This window comes from Pipistrellus kuhlii, unplaced genomic scaffold (genome assembly GCF_014108245.1).
Source record: "Pipistrellus kuhlii isolate mPipKuh1 unplaced genomic scaffold, mPipKuh1.p scaffold_m20_p_11, whole genome shotgun sequence".
Taxonomy (NCBI): domain Eukaryota; kingdom Metazoa; phylum Chordata; class Mammalia; order Chiroptera; family Vespertilionidae; genus Pipistrellus; species Pipistrellus kuhlii.
Genome location: NW_023425416.1, coordinates 11,253,340 through 11,276,599, shown reverse-complemented (window position 1 = coordinate 11,276,599; position 23,260 = coordinate 11,253,340). Strand labels below are relative to the sequence as shown.

General features: G+C 51.8%; 1 protein-coding gene across 1 annotated transcript in view; it reads right to left on the bottom strand.

Annotated features, from left to right (window-relative positions):
- The window catches only part of ACOX2 (acyl-CoA oxidase 2), a 42,430-nt gene extending 23,457 nt beyond the window's left edge, over window positions 1-18,973 (bottom strand). The window contains exons 1-9 of the mRNA XM_045578999.1: window positions 18,844-18,973; window positions 15,591-15,771; window positions 14,769-14,931; window positions 14,414-14,565; window positions 13,868-13,975; window positions 11,422-11,541; window positions 10,963-11,078; window positions 10,163-10,335; window positions 8,065-8,227 (exon numbers count right to left, since the gene is read on the bottom strand). Coding sequence (XP_045434955.1) covers window positions 8,065-8,227; window positions 10,163-10,335; window positions 10,963-11,078; window positions 11,422-11,541; window positions 13,868-13,975; window positions 14,414-14,565; window positions 14,769-14,931; window positions 15,591-15,747 — 1,152 coding nt within the window. The 5' untranslated portion in view covers window positions 15,748-15,771; window positions 18,844-18,973. The remainder of the gene's footprint in view (window positions 1-8,064; window positions 8,228-10,162; window positions 10,336-10,962; window positions 11,079-11,421; window positions 11,542-13,867; window positions 13,976-14,413; window positions 14,566-14,768; window positions 14,932-15,590; window positions 15,772-18,843) is intronic.
- Between the last annotated feature and the right edge of the window lie 4,287 nt (window positions 18,974-23,260).

Below are 23,260 nucleotides of genomic sequence, written 5' to 3'. Positions count from 1 at the left end.
ATTAGACTTAATAAATGAATTTGGCAATGTAGCAGGATACAAAATTAATGCCAAGAAATGTATGGCATTTCTATACACCAATAGTGAACTTATAGAAAGAGAGACTTAAAAAGCAATCCCATTTACCATTGCACCAAAAAAAATTAAGATACCTAGGAATAAACTTAAGTAGGGAGGTGAAAGACCTATATGCGGAAAACTACAGGACACTGAAAAATAAAAGATAGAGGAAGACATAAACAGATGGAAGAACATACCATGTTCATGGATTGGTAGAATCAACATCATCAAAATGTCCATACTACCCAAAGCAATCTATAGATTCAGTGCACTTCCCATTAAAATACCAAGGGCATATTTCACAGACCTAGAAAAAAAGTCTCGAAAAATTCATCTGGAATAAGAAAAGGCCCTAAATAGCCACAGCAATCCTGAGAAAGAAGAACAAAGTAGGTGGGATCTCAATACCAGATTTCAAGCTGTATTACAAAGCCACTGTTGTCAAAGAACAGACATATAGACCACAAGAACAGACATATAGACAAATGGAATAGAATAGAGAGACCAGATATTGTCTCAAACCACTATGCTCAATATTTGACAAAGGAGACATGAATATACAGTGGAGTCAAGACAGTCTCTTCAATAAATGGTGTTGGCAAAACTGAACAGATACATGCAAAAAAAAATGAAACTAGATCACCAACTTAAACCATACACAAAAACAAACTCAAAATTGCTAAAGGACTTAAACATAAGAGTGAAAAGCATAAAAATACTAGAAGATTCCACAGGCAGAGAAATTTCAGACATATGCCGAAGCAATTTCTTTACCGATACCACTCCTAGGGCAATGAGAACTAAAGATAAACACACACACACACACACACACACACACACACACACACAAAAAAAAAAAAAAAAAAAAAAAAAAAAAAAAAAAAAAAACCACACAAAACAAACAAACAAAACAACCAAATGGGACTACATTAAAATAAAAAGCTTTTGCACAGCAAAAGAAACCATCAACAAAATAACAAGAAAGCCCACTGTATGGGAGAACATATTTGCAAATGTTGTCACTGATTAAGGTTTAATCTCTAACATTTACAGGGAACTCATACAACTTAAAAGGAAGATGAATGATCCAATAAAAAAATGGGCAATGGACCCAAATAGAATTTTTTCGAAAGAAGACATAAGGAAGGCCAAAAGACATATGAAAACATGCTCAAAGTCACTAATTATCTAAGAGATGCAAATCAAAATGACAATGCGGTACCATCTCACACCTGTCAGAATGGCTATCATCAACAAATCAACAACAAGTGCTGGGGAGGATGCGGAGAAAAAGGAACCCTCGTGCACTGCTGGAGGGAATGCAGACTGGTGCAGCCACTGTGGAAGACATTGTGGAGTTTCCTCAAAAAACTAAAAATGGAACTCTCATTTGACACAGTGATCCCACTTCTAGGAATATATTCCAAGAAACTAGAAACACCAATCAGAAAGGGTATATGCATCCCTATGTTCATAGCAGCACAATTCACCATGGCTAAGATTTGGAAACAGCCTAAATGCCCATCAGCAGATGAGTAGATTAGAAAACTATGGGACATCTACATAATAGAACACTATGTTGCTATAAAAATAAGGAATTCTTACCATTTGCAGCAGCATGGATGGAACTGGAGAGGATTATGCTAAGTGAAATAAGCCAGGCAATGAAAGAAAAATACCACATGATCTCACTCATTTATGGAAAATAAAGAACATTATAACCTGATGAACAAAAAGATAGATACAGAGGCATTAAAGCATCGAACAGATTGTCAAATTACAGCGGGAAGGCTGGGGAGTGTTGGAATGGGGGAAAGAGATCAAGTGAAGGACTTGTATGCATGCACATAAGCACAACCAATGGACGTAAGACACTGGGGTTGGGAGGTGGGATGAGAGCATGCCACAGGGGTAGGGGAGGCTGGGGGAAGGTCAATGGGGGGGAAAAAGGAAATATATGTAGTACTATTTGTAATACTTTAAACAATAAAATTTTTAAAAGAAAGAAGAAATAGGAAGGGAAGAAGGAACATAGGAATGAAGAAAATGACACAAACAAGTACCTATCCACACTAATAAGAGTAACATGCAAATTAACCATCACTCTGCTACACCAAACCACGCCCACCAGCCAATCAGTAGTGAGTATGCAAATCAACCCAATTAAGATGGCAGCTGGCAGCCAGGCCCGAAGCAGCCGGGCCCAGAGCAGAAGCAGCCAAGACGAGAGCAACTAGAGAGCAACTAGGTCGGGAGCGGCAGTGACCAGACCCGGAGCAGCTGTATGTGGAACGAACCAGAGCAACAGAGGCCAGGCCCGGAGCAGCCATGCCCGGAACAGCTCGCTCCTCACCTGCCCCCGCCCCAAGGCTACCCCTCAGACATGGCTGGAAACTTTTGTGGGAACTTGAGGGTCTGCTGAATCAAGTAATGAAGGCTTAGATCTGGATGTGTTGAGTTAGTATAGTGCTGGGGTGTTGATCTGTGAGTGCCTTGGGTGGGGCCTGGATGAGGCTGGTTGACCTATAATATTTGGAAATGTCTTTTGTGTGAAGTGTATCAATGGGCATGTGGAGGTATTATTGATATAAGAAAATGCTAAGTAACTGATTTACTATCTGAAAAGGGATTTACTATCAGGGAAAGGGAGGGAGGAAGAGACTGAACATAAACTGTGCACCTATGGATGAGGACAATGGGGGATGGGGAGGGAGCGAAGGGTGGGGTGGGAACCTGGTGGAGGAGGGAAGAAATTAGGAACCTTTGTAATAATATGAACAATAAAGATTGATTAAAAAAATAATAAAATAAAAAATAATAATAAAAGAAAAAGATGGCAGCTGGCCACAGAGCTAGAGCAAGCAGGAGACCAAGCTTCCCGCCCCGCCCTGGCTAGCCCTGGCTTCCACTCAAGGCTAAAAAGTTTCAATTATAGAAGATAAATAAATCCTAGATCCCAGGGCCTCCTCTTGGGTCACCGAGGGGCATGGCCAGCCTGCAAACCACCAAAGGCCCCTCACCCAGGCTGACCCATACCCCAAGGGAACCCCCACAGTGATCCGGGACACACTTCAGCCAGCCCCCACCCATGCACCAGGCCTCTATCCTATCTAATAAAAGAGTAATATGCAGATTGACCATCACTCCAACACACAAGACGGCTGCCCCCGTGTGGTCAAAGGTCCTGCCCCTATGTGGACACAAGATGGCCGCCACAAGATGGCCAGCAGAGGAGGGCAGTTGGGAGGGACCAGGCCTGCAAGGGAGAGCAGTTAGGGGTGACGGGGTCTGTGAGAGAGGGCAGTTAGGTGTGACCAAGCCTGCAGGGGAGGGCGTTTAAGGGCAATCAGGCTGGCAGCAGAGAGTTAAGCATCAATCAGGCTGGCAGGGGACTGGTTAGGGGGTGTTCAGGCTGGCAGGAAGAAGCGGTTAGGGACAATAAGAAAGTCAGGCAGGCGAGCAATTGGGAGCCAGCAGTCCTGGATTGTGAGAGGGATGTCTGACTGCTCGTTTAGGCCTGATCCTCGAGAGGGTGCAGGCTGGACTGAGGGACACCCCACACCCCCCAAATTTTGTGCTCCGGGCCTCTAGTCAATAATAACTTTAAATGTAAATGGATTAAATGCCCAAATCAAAAGACATAAGGTAGCTGAGTGGATAAGAAAACATGACCCATATATCTGCTGCTACAGGAAACCCATCTCAGAACAAAGGACTCACACACAGACTGATGGTGAAGGGATGGAAAAAGGTTTTTCAGGCAAATGGAAATAAAAAAAATAAAAATAAAAAAAGCTGGGGTATCAATACTTATATCTGATAAATTAAGACCTCAAAGTGAAGGCCATAACAAGAAATAAGGAAGGCCACTTCATAATACTAAAGGGAGCAATTCAACAAAAAGATATAGCTCTAGTAAACATATACGCACCCAATACAGGAACACCCAAATACATAAAACAAACTTCTGGAGGATATCAAAGGAGAGATTGACAGCAATGCAGTCATAAAAGGGACTTTAATACCCCACTGACACCGCTGGGTAAATCCTCTAAACAAAAAATCATCAAAGAAGCATCAATCCTAAATGACTCACTAGATCAGTAATTAACATCTTCAGATCATTTCACCCCAAAGCCACAGAATATACGTTCTTCTCAAGTGCACATGGGTCATTTTCAAAGACAGACCATATATTGGGACACAGGCAAAGTCTCTTCAAATTCAAGAAAATAGAAATCATATCAAGCATCTTCTCAGATCACAGTGGCATAAAATTAAAAATAAACTACAATAAAAACAATCCAAAAAAATCAAACACCTGGAGGCTAAATAGCATGTCATTAAACAATGATTGGGTTACCAAAGAGGTCAAAGGAGAACTAAAAAATATCATGGCAACAAATGACAATGAAAACACAAAAATCCAAAATTTATGTGACTCTGAAAGCAGTCTTGAGAGGGAAGTTCATAGCTCTACAGGCCTACCTCAAAAAAACAAGAAACTATGGTAATAAATTATCTAATCCTACAACTCAAAGAGTTAGAGAGCAACAAAAGCCCAGTGTAAGCAGAAGGAAGGAAATAATAAAGATCAGAGCAGAAATAAATGACATAGAGATCCCTGCCCCAAAAAACAAACAAAAAACCCCACAAAAGATCAACAATACCAAGAACTGGTTCTTTGAAAGGATAAACAAGATTGATGAACCTCTAGCCAGGCTCACCAAGAAGCAAAGAGAGAGGACCCAAAATCAGAAATGAAAGAGGTAAAGTAACAACTGACCCCACGGGAATACAAATGATTATGAAAAAATACTATTCCAACAAAATGGACATATTCTTAGAAAAATACAAGCTCCCAAAACTCAATCAGAAAGAATAAAAAATCTGAATAGGTCGATAACTACCAATGAAATTGAAGCATCTATCAAAAATCTTCCAGCAAACAAAAGCCCTAGTCCAGACAGTTTTACATGGGAGTTTTACCAAGCATTCAAAGAACTAAAACCTATCCTCCTCAGACTATTCCAAAAAATTCAAGAGGAAGGCACACTTCCAAGCTCTTCCTATGAAGCCAGCATTACCCTAATCTCAAAACCAGATAAATACGTCACACACACAAAAAGAGACTGCAGGCCAATATCCTTGATGAACACAGGTGCTAAAATCCTCAACAAAATTCCAGCAAATCAGATTCAGCAATACATTTATACATAAGACCAAGTGGGATTTATTCCGGGGATGCAAGCATGGTATAATATCCACAAATCAATATATGTGATATATCACATAAACATATTGAGACAAAAATCACACAATCATACCAATCAATGCAGAAAAAGCATTTGACAAAATCTAACACCCTTTCTTGATAAAAACTCTCATCAAAGTGAGAATAGAGGGATCATACTCAACATAATAAAAGCGTATATGACAAACCTACAGCCAACATCACACTCAATGGGCAAAAACTAAACTCATTTCCCTAAGAATAGGAACAAGATTGGGATGCCCACTTTCACCACTCCTGTTCGATATAGTCCTGGAAGTATTGCCATAGCGATCAGACAAGAAGAAGAAATAAAAGACATCCAAATTGGAAAAGAAGAAGTAAAACTGTCCTTATTCATAAATGACATGATACTATACATAGAAAACCCCAAAGATTCCATAAAAAACCTACTAGACCTAATAAACATTCAGCAATGTAGGAGGATACAAAATTAATACCCAGAAATCTATGGCCTCTTTATACACCAATAATGAACTCACAGAAAGAAAAAAAAATCCCATTTACCATTGCACCAAAGATATTAAGATACCTAGGAATAAACTTAACCAAGGAAGTAAAAGACCTATACTTGGGAAAACTACAGGACATTGAAAAAAGAAATGGGAGATACAAACAAATGGAAGAACATACCATATTCATGGATTGGTAGAATCAACATCATTAAAATGTGGATACTACTCAAAGCAATCTATAGATTCAATGCAATCCCCATTAAAATACCAACAGCATATTTCAAAGATCTAGAACAAATTCTCCAAAAATTCATCTGGGAAAAAAAAAAAAAAAAAAAAGACCCCGACTAGCTCAGCAATTCTGAGAAAGAAGAACAAAGTTGGAGGGATCACAATACCAGATATCAAGCTATATTACCAAGCCATGGGTCTCAAAACTGCCTGGTACTGGCACAAGAACAGATATATAGACCAATGAAACAGAACAGAGAACCTAGAAATTGACCTAAGCCATTATGTTCAATTAATATTTGACAAAGGAGGCAAGCGCATACAATGGAGTCAAGACAGTCTTTTAAATAACTGGCGCTGGGAAATTTGGTCAGATACATGCAAAAAAATGAAACCAGATAACCAACTTACATCATACACAAAAACAAACTCAAATGGCTAAAGTACTTAAATGTTAAGACAGGAAACCATAAAAATCCTATAAGATTCATTAGGCAGCAAAATAGCAAACATATGTCATAGCAATATCTTTACAGACACAGCTCCTAGGGCAATGGAGACTAAGGAGAAAATAAACAAATGGGACGACATCAAAATAAAAAGCTCTGTACAGCAAAAAAACCCATCAACAAAACAAGAAAGCCCACTGCATGGGAAAACATATTTGCCAATGTTATTTCAAATAAAGACTTAATCTCCAAAATGTACAGAGAACTCATACAACTTAACAAAAGGAATATAAAGGATCCAATCAAAAAATGAGCAAAGGATCTAAAGTTTAGATCCTCAAACTTTTTAAAGTGGGGGCCAGATCACGGTCCCTCAGAGAGCTGGAGGGCCGCGGCCAGCTGGGGGAAGAGCTTGTGCTACTAATTCCTACTGTAACACCTCGGCTGCGCTCACTGCCCAAAAAACCTGGCGGGCCGGATCAGACTCCTCTGCGGGCTGCATGTGGCCCGCTGGCCGTAGTTTGAAGACCCCTGAAAACTGACACTTTTCAAAAGAGGACATACAGATGCGCATGACTAAGACAAACAGCCTAGAAATAACAAGCCCAGTTTCCATGCCCCAGAGCTGACGGAGGCACCGGATGCCCTATGGGCAGAGGTGTGTTCACTGGGCCGGCTCCCAGGAGAGCAAAGCCCTGACTCAGCAGGAAGACACCCCTTGTCCTGCCGCCACCCCCTTCTCCCACCTGGAACCTGTATTTGTTGCTGGAGCTGCAGAACTGCCTTATACCCACGAGCTGGAGGGGCGGGGCCACGCCCTGACCCTGAGACCAAGGCCAGTGGCTGTCTGCACTTCTGATTAAAAAACACCCCTGTCTTATTCTAGCCAGTGCTATAGGTTCTTTACCCCAGGAAGTCAGAACAATTCCTAACCGAAAAACTAGCCAATATTATATACAAAGCCCCTCCGAGGAGCCCGGGCAGCCTTAGTGATCACACACTGTTTCTGCTGCAAAGCGTGTCACACTCACGGGGTAAATCCGCCCGGTTCCGGCCAAACTGTGCCACCCAATGAGCTGTCAACACTCTTGCTTTCCAGAGCTTTTGGGGTTTAGCTGTGCTCCAGGGACTGTGCCTGTGTTCTGTACACTACGAGGTGTGATTATTGCCTCTAACATTCTTCGGGCTTTTGTAAGTTGACCAGATGTCCCGCTTTTGGCGGGACAGACCCAATTTTTAACAATTTGCCCTGCATCCCGAGGTGTTTTAAAAAAAAAAAGTCCTGATTTTTGGAAAGATTCTTTTAAATCTTTTGGATTTTTTTTTTTTTTTTTAAACATCGCGGGATGCGGGGCAAATTGTTAAAAATCGGGACTGTCCAGCCAAAAGCCGGACGTTTGGTCACCTTACTTGGGGAGCCCTCTGGGGTGGACTTCCTTGTCGGGATGCAGCTCCCCCTGGGTGTGACGGGATGCTGGGAGGGGGGGAAGGAGCCAGTGGAAGGGCCCCTGGGAGGGAGGCGGGCAGAGCCATTTCAGCCTCCTCCGGGCCCTGCCCGCCAGCTGCCAGCAGGTACCTCGGGCAGCAGGCTGAAGTCCCGGTCCAGAATGGCGCCGTAGGACTCCTGGAAGAAGTCGCGGAGGCTGGTCCCCGTGAAGTGGAACGCATAGGCCGCGGCCAGCTGGGGGAAGAGCTTGTGCTGCTGCGTCTGGTAGTCCAGCACTTTGGCCTCCGGGTCGCTGTGGGCAAGAAGCGTGGGAGGGTCAGAAGGCTATGAGTTACATTCCCCTTCCCCAGCCCCACGGCCACAACGCCTTAAAGGGCGCTTTATCTCTCACTGTAAAACCTGACCCGGAATGACACCAGGCTAGTCCTACCCTTTTAACATTCCGCCTACCGTGAAGAACCAACCACGCACGTCCCTGCAGAAAGACGGACCTTTGCTTACAGGTTACGGGTGCCGCCCCTTGTGGGCGAGGTTCACAAAACGACATCCCATCCTGCTAACATCTGGGAAGGTCTGCATTCTCACACACGTGGCCCCAAGGATTCGGGGTGAGGGCTGTGGCCCTGCACTCCTGACGGTTTGAACCTCGTCCTTTCCCGACCCAGCCGCACTTGCCCGGCGCCTGGAAAAGCATTGCACGAATCACTAACTCTGAGGCCGTGCACTCGGCCCGATGGAGGGACCGCGCCTGCCTTGTCCGGTGCCGTGTCCCGGGGCCCGAGACGGAGGCCAGCGTGTGGGCTGTTCCTGCTGCAGCTGTTTGTGGAGTGAGAGGCGTGGCAGTGAGAAGCCTCCACGGCTGATGGGGGGGAAACCTGGAGTCTCTCCTCTAGGCAGCAGCCCCTCAGCTGGGATGGACACACTATTCTAACAGCCCTCAGGACATTCTGCAGCTAGACAACCGGGCTCCGGCCAGAACATCACGGCAGCCCTTGCCACGCGCCTCTGGCCCCAGAGCAGACACCTTCACCCAGCACGGAGGCCCGGGCTGGCGAGGGAGCCTGGGGTTTGCCAGAGGGAAGGACCCAGGACTGACTGCGTTTCATCCTCAGCACCACCTGAAAGGCCCTCCCGTGGTGCCCGCTTATAGATGGAGAAGTGAGGGACCAAGAGGCGGACAGCCAGCCTAGCTCCCATCACCCACAGGTGGCCCGCAGGCCTGCCGGGCATCCAGCCCGCAGTCCATTTTGCACTGGACTTCTGGACCCTTGAGGCCATTGCATGAGACACCATCAGACTCAGACTGGCTGTCCAAGGTCCAGTCTCTACAAGTGGGAAAGCAGACCCAGAGCGGGCAGAGGACTTAGCCGGGTGGGGACGAGAACTGTCAGGCTGAAGCCTGTCCCTCAGCATCATGAATTCAGTCAGTTCTTCTGTGCCCGGCTCTGCGCCCTGTGCCCAGCTGTGTCCTCTGTGCCCAGCTCTGCCCTCTGTGGTCGGCTCTGCCTTAGACGTGGCTCTGCCCTCTGTGCCCAGCTCTGCCTTGTGCCCAGCTGTAACCTCTCTTCCTGTGCTCAACCTGTGGCACCACATGCCCAGGCTGCACTGGCTACATGCTGGGAGTGTCTATTTGGGACATAATTATTCTAGAAAGTAATTTACCTGAAATCAAAATTTAACTAGTAGACCTGTATTTTTATTTGCTGAATCCGGCAACTGTGTGTGTGTGTGTCTGTGCATGAGTGTGTGCATGCCTGTGCACTTGGGCACACCTACACATTAAAACAGAGGGCACACTCAGCCTTTGCTATTTGGGGCCTGGAGTGGAGGAAGTGTCAGCCTAGCACAGACATCCACGTTCAACAAAACATATCCGAGCTTGGACAGGCCGGTCAGAAGTTGACATTCACAGCCAGACAGAACCCACTTCAGCCTGTGGAGTCTGATGTGGCCATTAGGCGTTGCAGACGATAGACAGACAGACAGACAGACGCTCACACGGCCCGATGAGGCCAGACACCGACAGACACAGGCCGGGCCAGCTGATCAGCGGAGTGAGGGGAACAGGCAGAGGCCCTGTAGATGTGGCCAGGTGGGCCAGGCCGGGTGGAGGTGTGCGTCGAGGGGCAGTGCCTGCTCTCAGTACGTGCTCAGGCAGGGGGACCTTGCCAGGGCACCGGGGCCCTAGCTGCCGCCCCTGCATGGTCAGCCCCTGGGCGCCCCTTACCTGGGCCGGAGCCGGGACTGGCGGCGGATGACGGAGTAGCGGATGGCGATGACGCAGGCCTTCTCCAGCAGCGGGTTGATCTCGTCCAGCAGCAGGCCCACCCGCACCACCACCATGGAGAGGTAGTTGCTCTGTGCCGTTCCGAGCTTGACGTAGGTGCCATCTGGCAGGACCTGATAGGCCAAGGACAGGCGCTGGGTCTGAGCCAAGGCTCCCAGCCTGCCTACACCCAGAACTGGGGTCCTCTGTGGCCGGTGGACACCACAGTCCTCGAACCACTTACCCAGAGCGGGCACAGCCCGCCACCAGCCCAGACGTGCTCATGTGACTACGCTGCTTGTTAGAAGTGAAACATCTGTGCCTGTGGCTGGACAGCCACTGCCTCAAGTGCCCCGGCCCACAGCTCCTCCCCTGAGGCACCCTGGGCCTTCCCAGAGGCCACAGCTAAAGTCATGCCTGGCTCTAGAACTTGCCCCTGCACTTGGCCGGTGTCTGTTCAGCAACTGGTTGTGTCCAAGCACAATCCCTCTGCTCTTCAGATGGCCTCGCCACCCATCTGCCATCCAATGAGGTGAGCATTTACCCACAAGAACTCTGAGGCTCAGAGGCCAAGAGATTTGCCCCAAACCACAAAGCTCCTAAGCCAGGGTTTTATCCAGGTCTGTGGGATACCAGTGCCCCTCTGGGGGAGAAATACCCCAAACTCGGCTGCGGAGGAGGCCCAGAGCCAGCAGCCACCTGCGGGGGACTACTACCCCCTCTCCAGGCAGTGCAGGCCTGCGGACTCCCCGGACCCCTACCTGTGCGAAGCGGCTCAGCATGTTTTCCCTGGGGATCCGCACGTGGTCGAGCTGCAGGAAGCCATTGTCTATGTACTCAAAGTCCATCTTGGGCCCAATGTCTCCAGCAGTGACTCCTAGGAGGAGATGGAGTTGGAAACATGGGTCCATTGAGTGCTTGCTCTGTGCCAGGGACCACACACACACACACACACACACGCACGCACGCACGCACTCCAGCTCCTGAGCCTCACAGCAGCCTGTGCACTGGGCTGTTTGCAGGCGACCAAGCTGGAGTCAGACAGATGCTGCATCTCTAGGTCATCCAGCTGGTTAGCATCAGGTCTGTCCAACTAGATGCCTCCCTGCCCCAGAGTGACCGATCCGGCTTTCCCCGGGGACCTCTGAGGCCCCCAGGCAGGGCGTGCTGGCAGGGGGTCTCCCCCTGGCTGGGGTCCCGGAGGGAGCAGCGTGGCTTACCGGGCAGCAGGCTGTGGTCCTGGAGGCTCCGGATGGGCACGATGAAGGCGTGCATGCCCCGCCGGGCTCCCGAGCAGATCAGCTGGGCCAGCACCAGTGCGTGGGTGGCCGATCGTCCCACTGAGGGCAGAGAGACGGGTGTGTGAGGCTGGTGTGCAGAGCACAGGCTAACCGCCCCCTCCCCAACCCAGGGACCTGGGTGTGAGCCAGTCTGGAATGCGTTAGGAGGGCCAGTGCGGTGGCACGGGGAAGGGCGGGGCACTTTGAGGGGACGGGGGCTGTTTGAGGTGCCTCCAAGGATGGGGGACAGGGGAGGACCACAGGAGCCCCGAGGAGTCGATGCAGAAGGGTGTGAAGGCGGAGGGACCAGCACGCTCAGGAGCTTGAGGACTGGACAGGCTTCAGGGGGACGAGACAAAGAAGAAGTAGTGTGCAGGTCACAAAGGGATGCTCACTCGGGGTTCCCCTCAACTCACAGGCCCCGACTTGTTGGAGTGACTGGAACCGTGCAAAGAGCTTTCACGCGTGTCTGATTCTAGAACACACTGGGCCGGAGAGCCGTTTGGTGGCTGGAGGCATAGGCGCTTGTGTGGAAATGTCAGGTTTGTGTAGCAAGCACCTGCAGTTATGGAGGCAGGACCCCATGGGGCAGCGAGGCTCAAGGAGGCTGACGGAGACATGGAGGGGACCAAACCCTGACAAAGGCTAATGATTTTAATGAGACAGGCCAAATGGAGCAATCCGGGGAAGCTTGATGTCTATTCAAATTCAATTCTACGACAGTCTTCTGGCCGAAGGGTGTGCCCGTGAGTCATTTTCTTTGGGGTCAAGGAGACGGGGGTGTGTGTGTGAGGATGTGTGGCAAGAACACGGGCCTGAGGCACAGGGACGTGTGCTCACCGCTGTCCCCACCGGGCAGATGGGCACCTTTGTAAGGTCGCTGATCACAGAGAGGGGGGACCGCTGAAGGCACTGTGAAAAGCTTGTTCTTTTCTGTCCTCAAAAACCTACTAATAGCCCTAACTGGTTTGGCTCAGTGGATAGAGCATCGGCCTGTGGACTCAAGGGTCCCAGGTTCGATTCCGGTCGAGGGCATGTACCTTGGTTGCGAGCACATACCCCCGTAGGGGTGTGCAGGAGGCAGCTGATCTACGTTTCTCTCTCATCGATGTTTCTGACTCTTTCTCTCCCTTCTTTTCTGCTAATAAATGACTCTGGCTCAGCTGATGTGGCTCAATGGTTTGAGTGTCGACCTATGAACCAGTCAAGGCACATGCCCTAGTTGCAGGCTCAATCCCCAGTAGGGGGTGTGCAGGGGGGGCAGCCAATCGATTCTCTCTCATCATTGATGCTTCTATCTCTCTCTCCCTCTCCCCCTTTCTGTGTGAAATCAATAAAATTTTTTCTTTTACAAAAATGACTCTGCCTAATTATAATACAGTTAATTATCATTTATTAAAATTTGGGTGGTGCCAGACCCTGTGCGGGTGCTGTCCAGTTCCTTCAGGGCAGGTGATGAGTCCCATTTTCCAGAGGAGGAAACTGAGTCAAAAAGAGCCGAGAGACTCCTCAAGGTTATTGGCCTGGAGAAGGCAGAGCTGGGATTTGAACTGTCTGATTTCAAAGGCTACTTTCCTCTGCAGCTGTGACAGCAGTCTTTCTGTCTCTCCATCTTTCCTCTCTCTCTCTCTCTCTCTCTCTCTCTCTCTCTCTCTCTCTCTCTCTCTCTCATGTCCCTATGTCCCTATGTCCCTCTGATTTTTCAGCCTCTCTCTCGTCTCCCTCTCTGCTAGTCTCCCACCTCTCCGTGTTTCTCTTTAGTTGAACTCCTCAGTTCGCTGTGCATGTGCTTTTCGGTATAAATGTCACTAGTGGGTCCCAGCTGTCACGGATGGGTCCTGGAAGTGTATTCTCACACAGGAGGCGGAGGGCCTTGGGGAGACCGCAGCTTGGGGCCCATCACGGAGCCTCAGGGGAGCGCGGACGCCACCTGGCGGCCATGGGAGGTGCCGCGGCCTGATCGGCGCTGGTGGTGGGTCTGGAGCGGGGACACTGAAAGCTGTTAATCCCAGCCTGTGCACTGCTGCTGGCAGCTCCATTGGCAGCAAATTTTGGGAGATGAGAGGCGCTGGGATTGTGGGAGCGCTGGGACTAAGCCAAGTGTGTGTTCTGTGCATGCACACGTGTGTGCCTGTGGGAGGGGCTTTGGCCTCAGCCCCCAAAGGTTGGGTCCACTTCTTTAGTTACTTCCAAGTGCCCCTGGGGCCTCTCAGCCACTCACCCCCCACCCCCGCCCCATTTTACAGAGTAAGAACCTGAGGCTCCAAGAGGTGAACTGACTTGCCCAAGGCCACTAGCCTAGAGCAGGTAATCGATCTGAGGGGGGCATCCAGCCAGCTCTGTTCTCCGTGGGGACAGACGGGGCGGGCGGTGGGTGGGCACTCACGGTCCCCCGGCCACCACTTGGTGGCAGTCAGCGTGGGGCTGTGCATCACAAACTCCTGGGTGTCCGCATCGTAGGTGGCTTCCGTCTCCAGCCCCTGAAGGTACGTCCCTGGGAGTCAAGGAGGGGCGTTAGACTCTGGCCAGAGTGGGGATCTCACCTGCAGAGCGGTGTCCAGGCACCAGCCCAGCATGACTGGGGGTACCTCCCAGCTGTGCTTACAGGCATTGCTTTCCTCCCCCCCCCCCCAACCCTCACCGCCCCCCGGGCTGTGTGGGGGACACGCGGCCAGCCCACGACAAGGATGGTTGCTGACATTTCTGGGAAGAACGTCTTGCTACCTATGAGCTCGGACATGGTTTGTATAAATCAAGAGAGGGCACCACCCCCTCGCCCAGACCCTTGCCGGCCGCCTGCTGTAGGATTTGGGCAGGATCTGATCACAAAGCTCCCTCTCCCCTCAGTCTGCTCGTCGGTAATGACTGGGCCGTGGAGCCGTGCCCGGGCCCTGGGGCCGTGCCCTGCCCGCGGCAGCCCCGGCTGGCTCACCGTGTCCCAGCTCCGTCTGGGCGTACGTGGCGATGATGCGGAACTGGTCGCAGAGCGGGGCCCACTTGGCGATCTGCTCCTCCGAGCCCAGGCTCTGCAGGGACTTCGAGAAGATGTGGTGTAAGCCCAAGGCCAGGTCTCCGGTGACGGCCCTGTGGGGGGAGAGAGACACTGTGGTTGAGGCAGGGGCCCTGGGGGGCCCTCCCCTGAGCAGGTGCAGGAGGGAAGGGGCGCCTCGCTTCCTGCTTTCCCCAGAAGAATCACCGTTGTTGTTGGGGAAACTGGTTCCCGTGGCCGGGGCTCTGGGGGACCCCGGGGGACCCCTCTCTGCGGGGGCCGCCCGTGGACTAAGCACCTGAAGGCGTAACGGAGTTCCCGGCTGCCCTCCGACCAGCCCAGGCGCCGCGCGAGCATCTGCAGGTGGAACTTCTTCTTCACGCCGGCCTCGTAGTGCTCGTTCTGGCTCATGAAATAGTTTTCCTTCAGGCTGAACTCGGGGTCGCTGTGGATGATGCTCTCTGCCAGGGACAGACAGGCGGGGCTCAGGGACCCGAGTGAGGCTCCTGGCACCGCCACAGTGTTTCCCCCACTGGCCGCCGGCCGTGGGAAGGGGTCAAACGTTACTGTCACGCCCTGTCCGGTTTGGCTCAGTGGATAGAGCATCGGCCTGCAGACTCAAGGGTCCCAGGTTCGATTCCGGTCAAGGGCATGCACCTTGGTTGTGGGCTCATCCCCGGTAGGGGGTGTGCAGGAGGCAGCTGATGGGTGTTTTTCTCTCATCGATGTTTCTGACTCTCCCTTTCCCTTCCTCTCTGTAAAAAAAAATCAATAAAATATATTTTAAGAAAAAGTTACTGTCACTTGACAGCTGCGATGGCCGAGGCCCAGAGCTGGGCAGGTGACTTGCCCAGAGCGACAAAGCTATGGCAGCGGCAGAATAAGGACCCACATCCAGGCCGCCTGCTGCGAGCACTCCGCCTTCGGTCCCTCCGAGGGGCTCGGGGGCTGCTGGCATCAGCACGATGCCCTCGGGTCCGAAGGCAGTGGCAGCAGTGGCGTTGTGAGAGCAAACGCTGCCCTGTGAAGGTGGAGGGGCCGCTGAGAGACGCGCCTCCCCCCCCCCCCCCCCCAGGGCGGCGTGCGGGCCCAGGGCAGACGCCGCTCCCCCTGCGCTTACCCACTCTCCTGCGGAGCGCGGTGTTCTCGGCGCCCCCGTCCAGGATGTTGGTGAGCCGCTCCACGTCGAAGGACGGCCGGCGCCTCTCACTCTCCATGTCGGGGTGCACCCGCCAGCTCCAGGCGTCCCCCATCGACACGCGCGCTGGGCTGCCCATCCTCGCCCGGGGTCCGCCTGCCGTCTGAGGAGACACACAGTGGCCCCTGAGCTGAGGTTTTGCTTCTCGTCGTGCCGAGCGAGGTCCAAAATGGTTAAGTTCCAGAAACAAACAGCTCACAAGCTCTCGATTGTGCAGCCTTCCGCGAAGCTATGATAAAACCCCTCGGACTCAGCCCCGTCCTCCCCAAGCGTGGACCGTCCCTTGGCATCCACCCCTGACACTCCACCACTCAGCAGCTCTCAGGTATCGGGTCAAGGTCGCGGGGTCACAGAGCTGGTGCGGAGTCACCCTTCCCTCGTGACGCCCCAGAGCGAGAGGCGTGAAGCCGGAAGCGGGCCCTCTATGTGCAAAGGCGGGTGCAGTGAGATGCTTTGAGAGACCACATCCCTGTAACTCTTATCACAGTACAGGAGTGTTGTTATAATGGTTCTATTGTTAGTTATTACTGTTAATCTCTTTTTAAAAATATGGAATGTCGCCCTCACTGGTTTGGCTCAGTGGACAGAGCGTCGGCCTGCAGACTGAAGGGTCCCAGGTTCGACTCCGGTCAAGGGCATGTACCTTGGTTACGGGCACATGCCCGGTAGGGGGTGTGTAGGAAGCAGCTGATTGATTTTTCTCATCAATGTTTCTAGCTCTCTATCCCTCTCCCTTCCTCTCTGTGAAAAATCAATAAAAAATATATTTAAAATATCAGGAATGTCAATCTTTATTCTTTTTATTGTGGTTAATCCTCACCTGAGGATGGATGGATGGATGGAGATATATATATATATATATATATTTATTTTATTTTATTTTATTTTATTTTTTTTTTTTTGAGAGAGAGAGAGAGAGAGAGAGAGAGAGAGGAAAGGAAGGGGAGAGACACACAGAGAGAAACATTGATGTGAGAGACATACATTGACTAGTTGCCTCTTGCATTCGCCCTGACCAGGTGCAGGGGTTGAGCCTGCAACCAAGGCATATGCCCTTGATCAGAATCGAACCGGGGCCCTCTCATTCCACAGGCCGACGCTCTATCCACTGAGCCACACTGGCTAAGACTGCTGTTAATCTCTTATTATTATTTTTTAAATATATATTTTATTGATTTTGTCCAGAGAGGAGAGAGAGGGATAGAGAGTTAGAAACATCGATGAGAGAGAGAGTCATCATCGATCAGCTGCCTCTTGCACACCCCCTACTGGGGATATGCCCACAACCAAGGTACATGCCCTTGACCGGAATCGAACCCGGGACCCTTCAGTCCCCAAGCCGACGCTCTATCCATTGAGCCAAACCGGTTTCGGTTGTTAATCTCTTACTGTGCCTAATTTACTCATCATGCTTGATCTCAGCTATGTACAGATCCCTCTTGGATGGGGGGGGGGGGGGCAGCCGTACTCCTGGCCAAGGTGCACCGAGAACCTGTGAGCAGGAGGAGTGCCAGGGGCCTCTCCGCCCCACGCTCTGCCCTGGGGCATCGGCCGTGGCCCAGGCCCGGGCCTTGTCCAGGTGCCGTAAGCAGGGATTGTCCAATAAGGGGACAGTCAGTACCTGTTAGCCAAGACCGGGCAGGATCTGACCCAAAGCTCCTGCTGCCACTGCAGCCTGTGTGACAAGCATGGCCCGGGGAGGTCTCCCCACAAGTGAGGGTCAGGAGGAAACTGATGGTGGCGGGGTTGTGCGTGGCCTTCGGCTGCACAGCTGGAGGTGGCCAGGGGTTGGATGGGGTCTGGCCACGAAGCACGTGCTCCAGCCCCGCCATGGGGCCTGTGGTCCCAGCTACGGGGTCCCCTCGGTGCCCCATTCGGGGTCCCCGGCCCATGTCTGTGAGCCTGGAGGATGCTGTGGAGCTGGGGGAGGAGGCTGGCTCCTGGCCTGGGAAGTGTTCTCCCTGGAGGCCCTGTGCGTCCTCGTGGCCACGGTGGGCCCTGCATCCTCCGTAGCAAACCCCCAGCCTTCCCGGGCCTCTCACTTCCTCAGCTGCTTCCGCCCCGTGGCCACCGGCACCCTCACCCCTCGGGGCCTCAGGGGTCTTGTCCCTTCTCCCTGCTGCCTGGATGGGCTCTTCCTGGAATTTGCTCCTGACCCTCCTCTTGTGGATGGAGCCCAGCTCTCCCTTCCTCCTCTGTCCTCTGGTGCTCTACTCAGCCTCTACTCCAGGGCCCCCTCCTCTAAGTGGCACCCCTGGGGAGTCAGAGCACCCCCTCAGGCCCTGACGGGCTCCCATGTGCCCCTCCCCCCGGCCGTGAGTGCCGGGCTATCCCAGGAGCCGCCCTCACAGGGGACGTCAAGCCTTTCTGCAGGCGGCCAGCACTTTGATCCCCTTTCTTTCTCACCTCCACCCTGCACACCCTCTACTGGCATGGCCACTGCTTCACAGGGTCCCAGAGCCTCAGGCAGGGAGGAGACACGGGGAGGCCAAATGGGACTGGTGTGCAGGCTGCCAAAGCCACACGCCCCACACTCCTCTCTTCCCGCCCCACCTCTCGCTGCCTCCTGCAGTGAGCACCACCCCGCCCCTCAGCCCCAGGCTCTCCCACCAGGTCCTCCTCCTGCACACGCTCCGCCAGAAGCACTTGGCTCCCTAACTACCTCTTTCAAGTCTTTTTAAATATACACATAATTATAAAACATATATTATTGTTGATAGTATTACAGATACCTCCCTCCCCCCACTCACCCCCTCCTCCCAGCCCTATCCACCCCCCAGGGCTTCACCACCTTATTGCCCGGGCCCATGGGTCTTTCAAGTCGGACCCGTCACCCCTGCCTGGCTCCCAGTCTCCCTCCGTCTGCGCTGCTCTTTCTTCTGTGAGGTGTCCTGCCACACAAGACAATGTGCTCACTTATTCTGTTTTTGCTTGCGGCTGCCTCCCCTCCTAAAAGGTAAAGTCCAAGAGGGCAAGGACCTCTGTCACCTTCATGCTGTCGCTCCAGCCCCAGCGCAGGGCCGGCCGCAGGGGTGACTGGCAGGTAAGTGTCAGTTAGAGAAAGCAGGGCCCAGAGTCACTGGAGCCGCGGGGAAGCCACTGCTTCATTGGCCCAGCGGGCAGGGGTCTCCCAGTGCCCTCCCTCAGCCCGGGATCCCTGAGGGATCCGACTCACCTCTGCCCCGGTCTGCACTGCAGGCCCGGCCCCCAGCTGTGGCAGGCCTAGGCTTCCGGCTGCGGGCCGGCCCCTTTCTCCTCCCCTGAGGGGCGGCCCTGCCAGGCGGCCGTCCCAGCTGAGCTCCCTGTGCTCTCTCCCGCCCGCTCCCTCCCGCGCTGGGACTGCCCGGTGCCCAGCGGGGGGCTGATGAAGCGGGAGAGATAGCTGAGCACCAAGCTGGCCGGGCAGCTCAGTGAGTGCCAGCTGGGGAGCCTCTGTCTTCCTCTTCCTCTCCCTCCTCCCTGGCCCTGCCTCCCAGAGCCTGCTCCCGGGGGGAGAGCACACTGGCACACTGGCACCCCACCACACCCCGCCCCCCGCTGCACCCGCATAAAGAACCCCCCTCCCGCCTCCCAGGCTCCCCTCCCTGGTCTGTAATCATAGGCCAAAGAGGAAGCTCCTGGTGACCGTGCGATTGTTACAGCTTTCCTGGCTCCCATAGAACATTTCTTACACCCCGAGAGTGAGCTTGGTGGTGGGATTTCTGATTGTGGGGCGGTCTGCTGGGGAGGTGTTTATGGGCAGAGGTGTGAGTCCCTAGCTTGTACAGGATGCATTGATTTGTTTCCTTATCAATACATATCTCTGAGTGCCCACAATGCACTGGGGTACTTACCGCAGAAGCTAAACTAAACTAAACTAAACTAAACTAAACTAAACTAGATTAGTGCCTGGCCCTTGGGAAGCCTCCCAGCTGGGACTGGGGGCTGCTGGGAGACCACAGTCACAGGAGGGCCGGCAGGAAAACCTAGACGGCAGCTCACAGCCACTCCTGGGGAACTTCTAACTTATTTCTACGGGAAGCCTTTGGCCCCCTCCCCAGCCCCTGCTCCCCCAGCTCTTCCTGCTTCCCTGCCAGCTCCTCCATCCCATCCCACCATCTCACCACAGAGGAGCCCCTCCGGGAAGTCACGCAGTCTGGGTTAGTCGCTCTAGACCTGCTTCCTGAGCTCCGAGCCCTCATGGGAGAGCGAGAAAGGAGTCTGGTCTTGACGCTGAGTCCTCCACACAGCTCCTCCTGAGGGCCGCCTCTCGGCGGTGGCCCGACTCTCCACAGCTTCAGGAGAGCGGGCATGGCGCCCGCCGTCCTCGCCCTGGAGCTGTGTGGACAGCATTCCCTGCTCCGGGGCCAGACCTGGGTGGCAGAGGCCTGGCATGCTGGTGCGGCTGACCTCAGCTACCCCTAGCCCCGCGGCGGCCAAACTGGTGCCGCGTGGCCCACGTGAACCGCATATTATTTACATCTCCCCGCAGGCCCCACGGCCCCACGTGAACCGCATTGTCTGTGAATCTCCCGGCCCCACGTGAACCGCATTGATGACATCTCCCCCCGCAGGGCCCCACGTGAACCACACTGTCAGTGTGAACCTCCGGCATGGCCCACGGCCCCATGTGAACTGCATTGATGACATCTCCCCCCCCCCCAGGGCCCCATGTGAACCACACTGTTAGTGTGAACCTCAGGCATGGCTCCCGGCCCCACGTGAACTGCATTGATAACATCTCCCCCCCAGGGCCCCCGGCCCCACGTGAACCGCATTGTCTGTGAATCTCCCGGGCTGGCTCCCGGCCCCACGTGAACCACATTGATGACATCTCCCCCCCAGGACCCCCGGCCCCACGTGAACCTCACTGTTAGTGTGAACCTCAGGCATGGCTCCCGGCCCCACGTGAACCGCATTGATGACATCTCCCCGCATGGCCCAGGGCCCCACGTGAACCGCATTGTCAGTGTGAATCTCCCGGGCTGGCTCCCGGCCCCACGTGAACCGCATTGATAACATCTCCCCCCCCCGGGCCCCATGTGAACCTCACTGTTAGTGTGAACCTCAGGCATGGCTCCCGGCCCCACGTGAACCACACTGTTTGTTAGTGTAAATTTCCCCCCAGGGCCCCCGGCCCCACGTGAATCACATTGATCATGTGAGTCTCCCCGCATGGCCCACGGCCCCACACAGACAGAAACGCTCTTCAGAGATGCTGTGCCACGAGCTTAGAGCTCACCTCGCAGGAGCTGCCAGGGGCCAGCCTTTCTTTGGGAATGTGTGGGGGTTTGAAATCCTGCTGAGTCAGCCACGTGCTGCACCCTGGGTGTTGCCAGTGTTCCCAGTAATGTCTTCTCTGTGGGTCAGCATCCAACCAGGATCCCAATGGCACGCAATGGTCCCGTCTCTCTGGTTGGTCAGCCCCTCAGTCACAGTCTTTTATAACCTTGGTGCTTTGAAGGGTGCTGGTCAGGGGTCTCTTTAGAACTTGCTTCCAATGTTCCTTTGAGCCAGGCTCTCAATGTTCCTTTATTTGCTTTTTCACATCTCGTGTACATAACATTTTTCTTTTTCTTTATTCAAATGCATCCTGTTTTGCCAACAGAAGTTTAACTTCATGTGATTAAGTTTAAAATGCTATTTTAGGTTCTTGTTTTTATAGTTTAAAAATATTTAATTTTCATTTGCATTGTGTCCTGTGTATGTATAAGGTGTGGGTCTAAATGATCCCTTTTTTTTTTAAAATAAGTTTTTATTGTTCATATTATTACAAATGTTCCTTTTCCCCCACCACCACCATTGCTCTCCTCCACCAGGTTCCCACCCCATCCTCTGCCCTTTCCCCACTCCCCATTGTCCTCATCCATAGGTGCACAGTTTATGTTCAGTCTCTTCCCACATCCCCTTCTCCCCTTTTCCCCAAGAATCGTCAGTTCACTGCCCTTCCATACCTCTGATTCTTTTTTTTTTTCTTTTTTTTTTTTTTCTTTTTTAAAAATAAGTTTTTATTGTTCATATTATTACAAATGTTCCTTCGCCGCCCCCCCCCCCCATTGCTCTCCTCCACCAGGTTCCCACCCCACCCTCTGCCCTTTCCCCTCTCCCCATTGTCCTCATCCATAGGTGCACAGTTTATGTTCAGTCTCTTCCCACACCCCCCTCTCCCCTTTTCCCCAAGAATCATCAGTTCACTCCCCTTCCATACCTCTGATTCTATTATATTCAACAGTTAATATTGTTCATCAGATTTTTTTTTTTAATTTCCTTGGTTTTTAGATTCACTTGTTGATAGTTACATATTTGTTGTTCATAATTTTTATCTTTATTTACTTTCTCTTCTGAAAGAACCCCCTTCAGCAATTCATATAATTCTGGTTTGGTGTTGATGAACTCTTTTAGCTTTTTTTTTTATTAGTGAAGCTCTTTATCTGACCTTCGATTCTGAGTGATAGCTTTGCTGGATAGATTATCTTTGGCTGTAGGTTCTTACTATTCATCACCTTGAATATTTCTTGCCATTCCCGTCTGGCCTGCATGGTTTCTGTTGAGAAGTCAGCTGACAATCGTATAGGTGCTCCTTTATAAGTAACTACCTTCTTTGCTCTTGCTGCTTTTAACATTCTCTCTTTGTCTTTTGCTCTTGGAATTTTAATTATGATGTGTCTTGGTGTGGTCCTCTTTGGATTCCTTTTGTTTGGAGTTCTGTGTGCTTCCTGGACTTGTAAGTCTAATTCTTTCATCAGGTGGGGGAAGTTTTCTGTCAGTATTTCTTTCAGTATGTTTTCGATATCTTGCTCTCTCTCATCTTCTGGGACCCCCATAATTCTGATGTTGGTTTGCTTGAAGTTGTCCCAGAGGTTTCTTACATTATCTTCAATTTTCTGGATTCTCTTGCCTTCTAGCTTCTGTGGAGTAGTGTCTTCTGGTTCTTTATGTTCCAAATCTTTGACTTGATTCTTGTGATCTTCCATTCTGTTTTTAGGACTCTGTATAATATTTTTTATTTCAGACAATGTATTCTTTATTTCTTGTTGATCCCTTATCATTTCTTGTTGACTCCTTATTAATTCTAGTTGATCTCTTTTCATATCCTCATAGGTCTTATCCATCTTTTCTAGGAAATTCTTGAAAAACCTTATAAGCGTAGATTTGAACTCTATATCCAGTCGCTTTTTGTCCTCCATTTCTTTCGTTTGTGATCTATTTTGTTGTCGCATTTCGCAGTTACAGATGGGACGGGATTTCAGGGGGGAGCCTACAGCCTTGGCAGCCCCGCCCTATGCGGCTCCTGCGTCTCAGAGTCCTTCAGTACTCGCTGCAAAGTGCCTCTGAGAGATAAATGCCCTCGATTTTCGCCTGCTGCCAAACAATCTATGCTCTCCCCCAATGAGCCCAGTATTGGGGTTCAGTTCAGTTGGAAGTGGAGTTGGAGGTGGCGTTCAGAGCAGACTGGAGCCCCTGTCTCCTTCCGGCCAGGGCAATCCCGCGGCACAGCCAACCGTCCCTTCTCTGCGCGCAATGTGCGCGCGGCCGGGACCTCCTTTCGCCGCTCCCCCGGGATTCCACCTTACAGCCCGGCTCCCTATGGATGAGCCTGGGTCCCCGGGGTC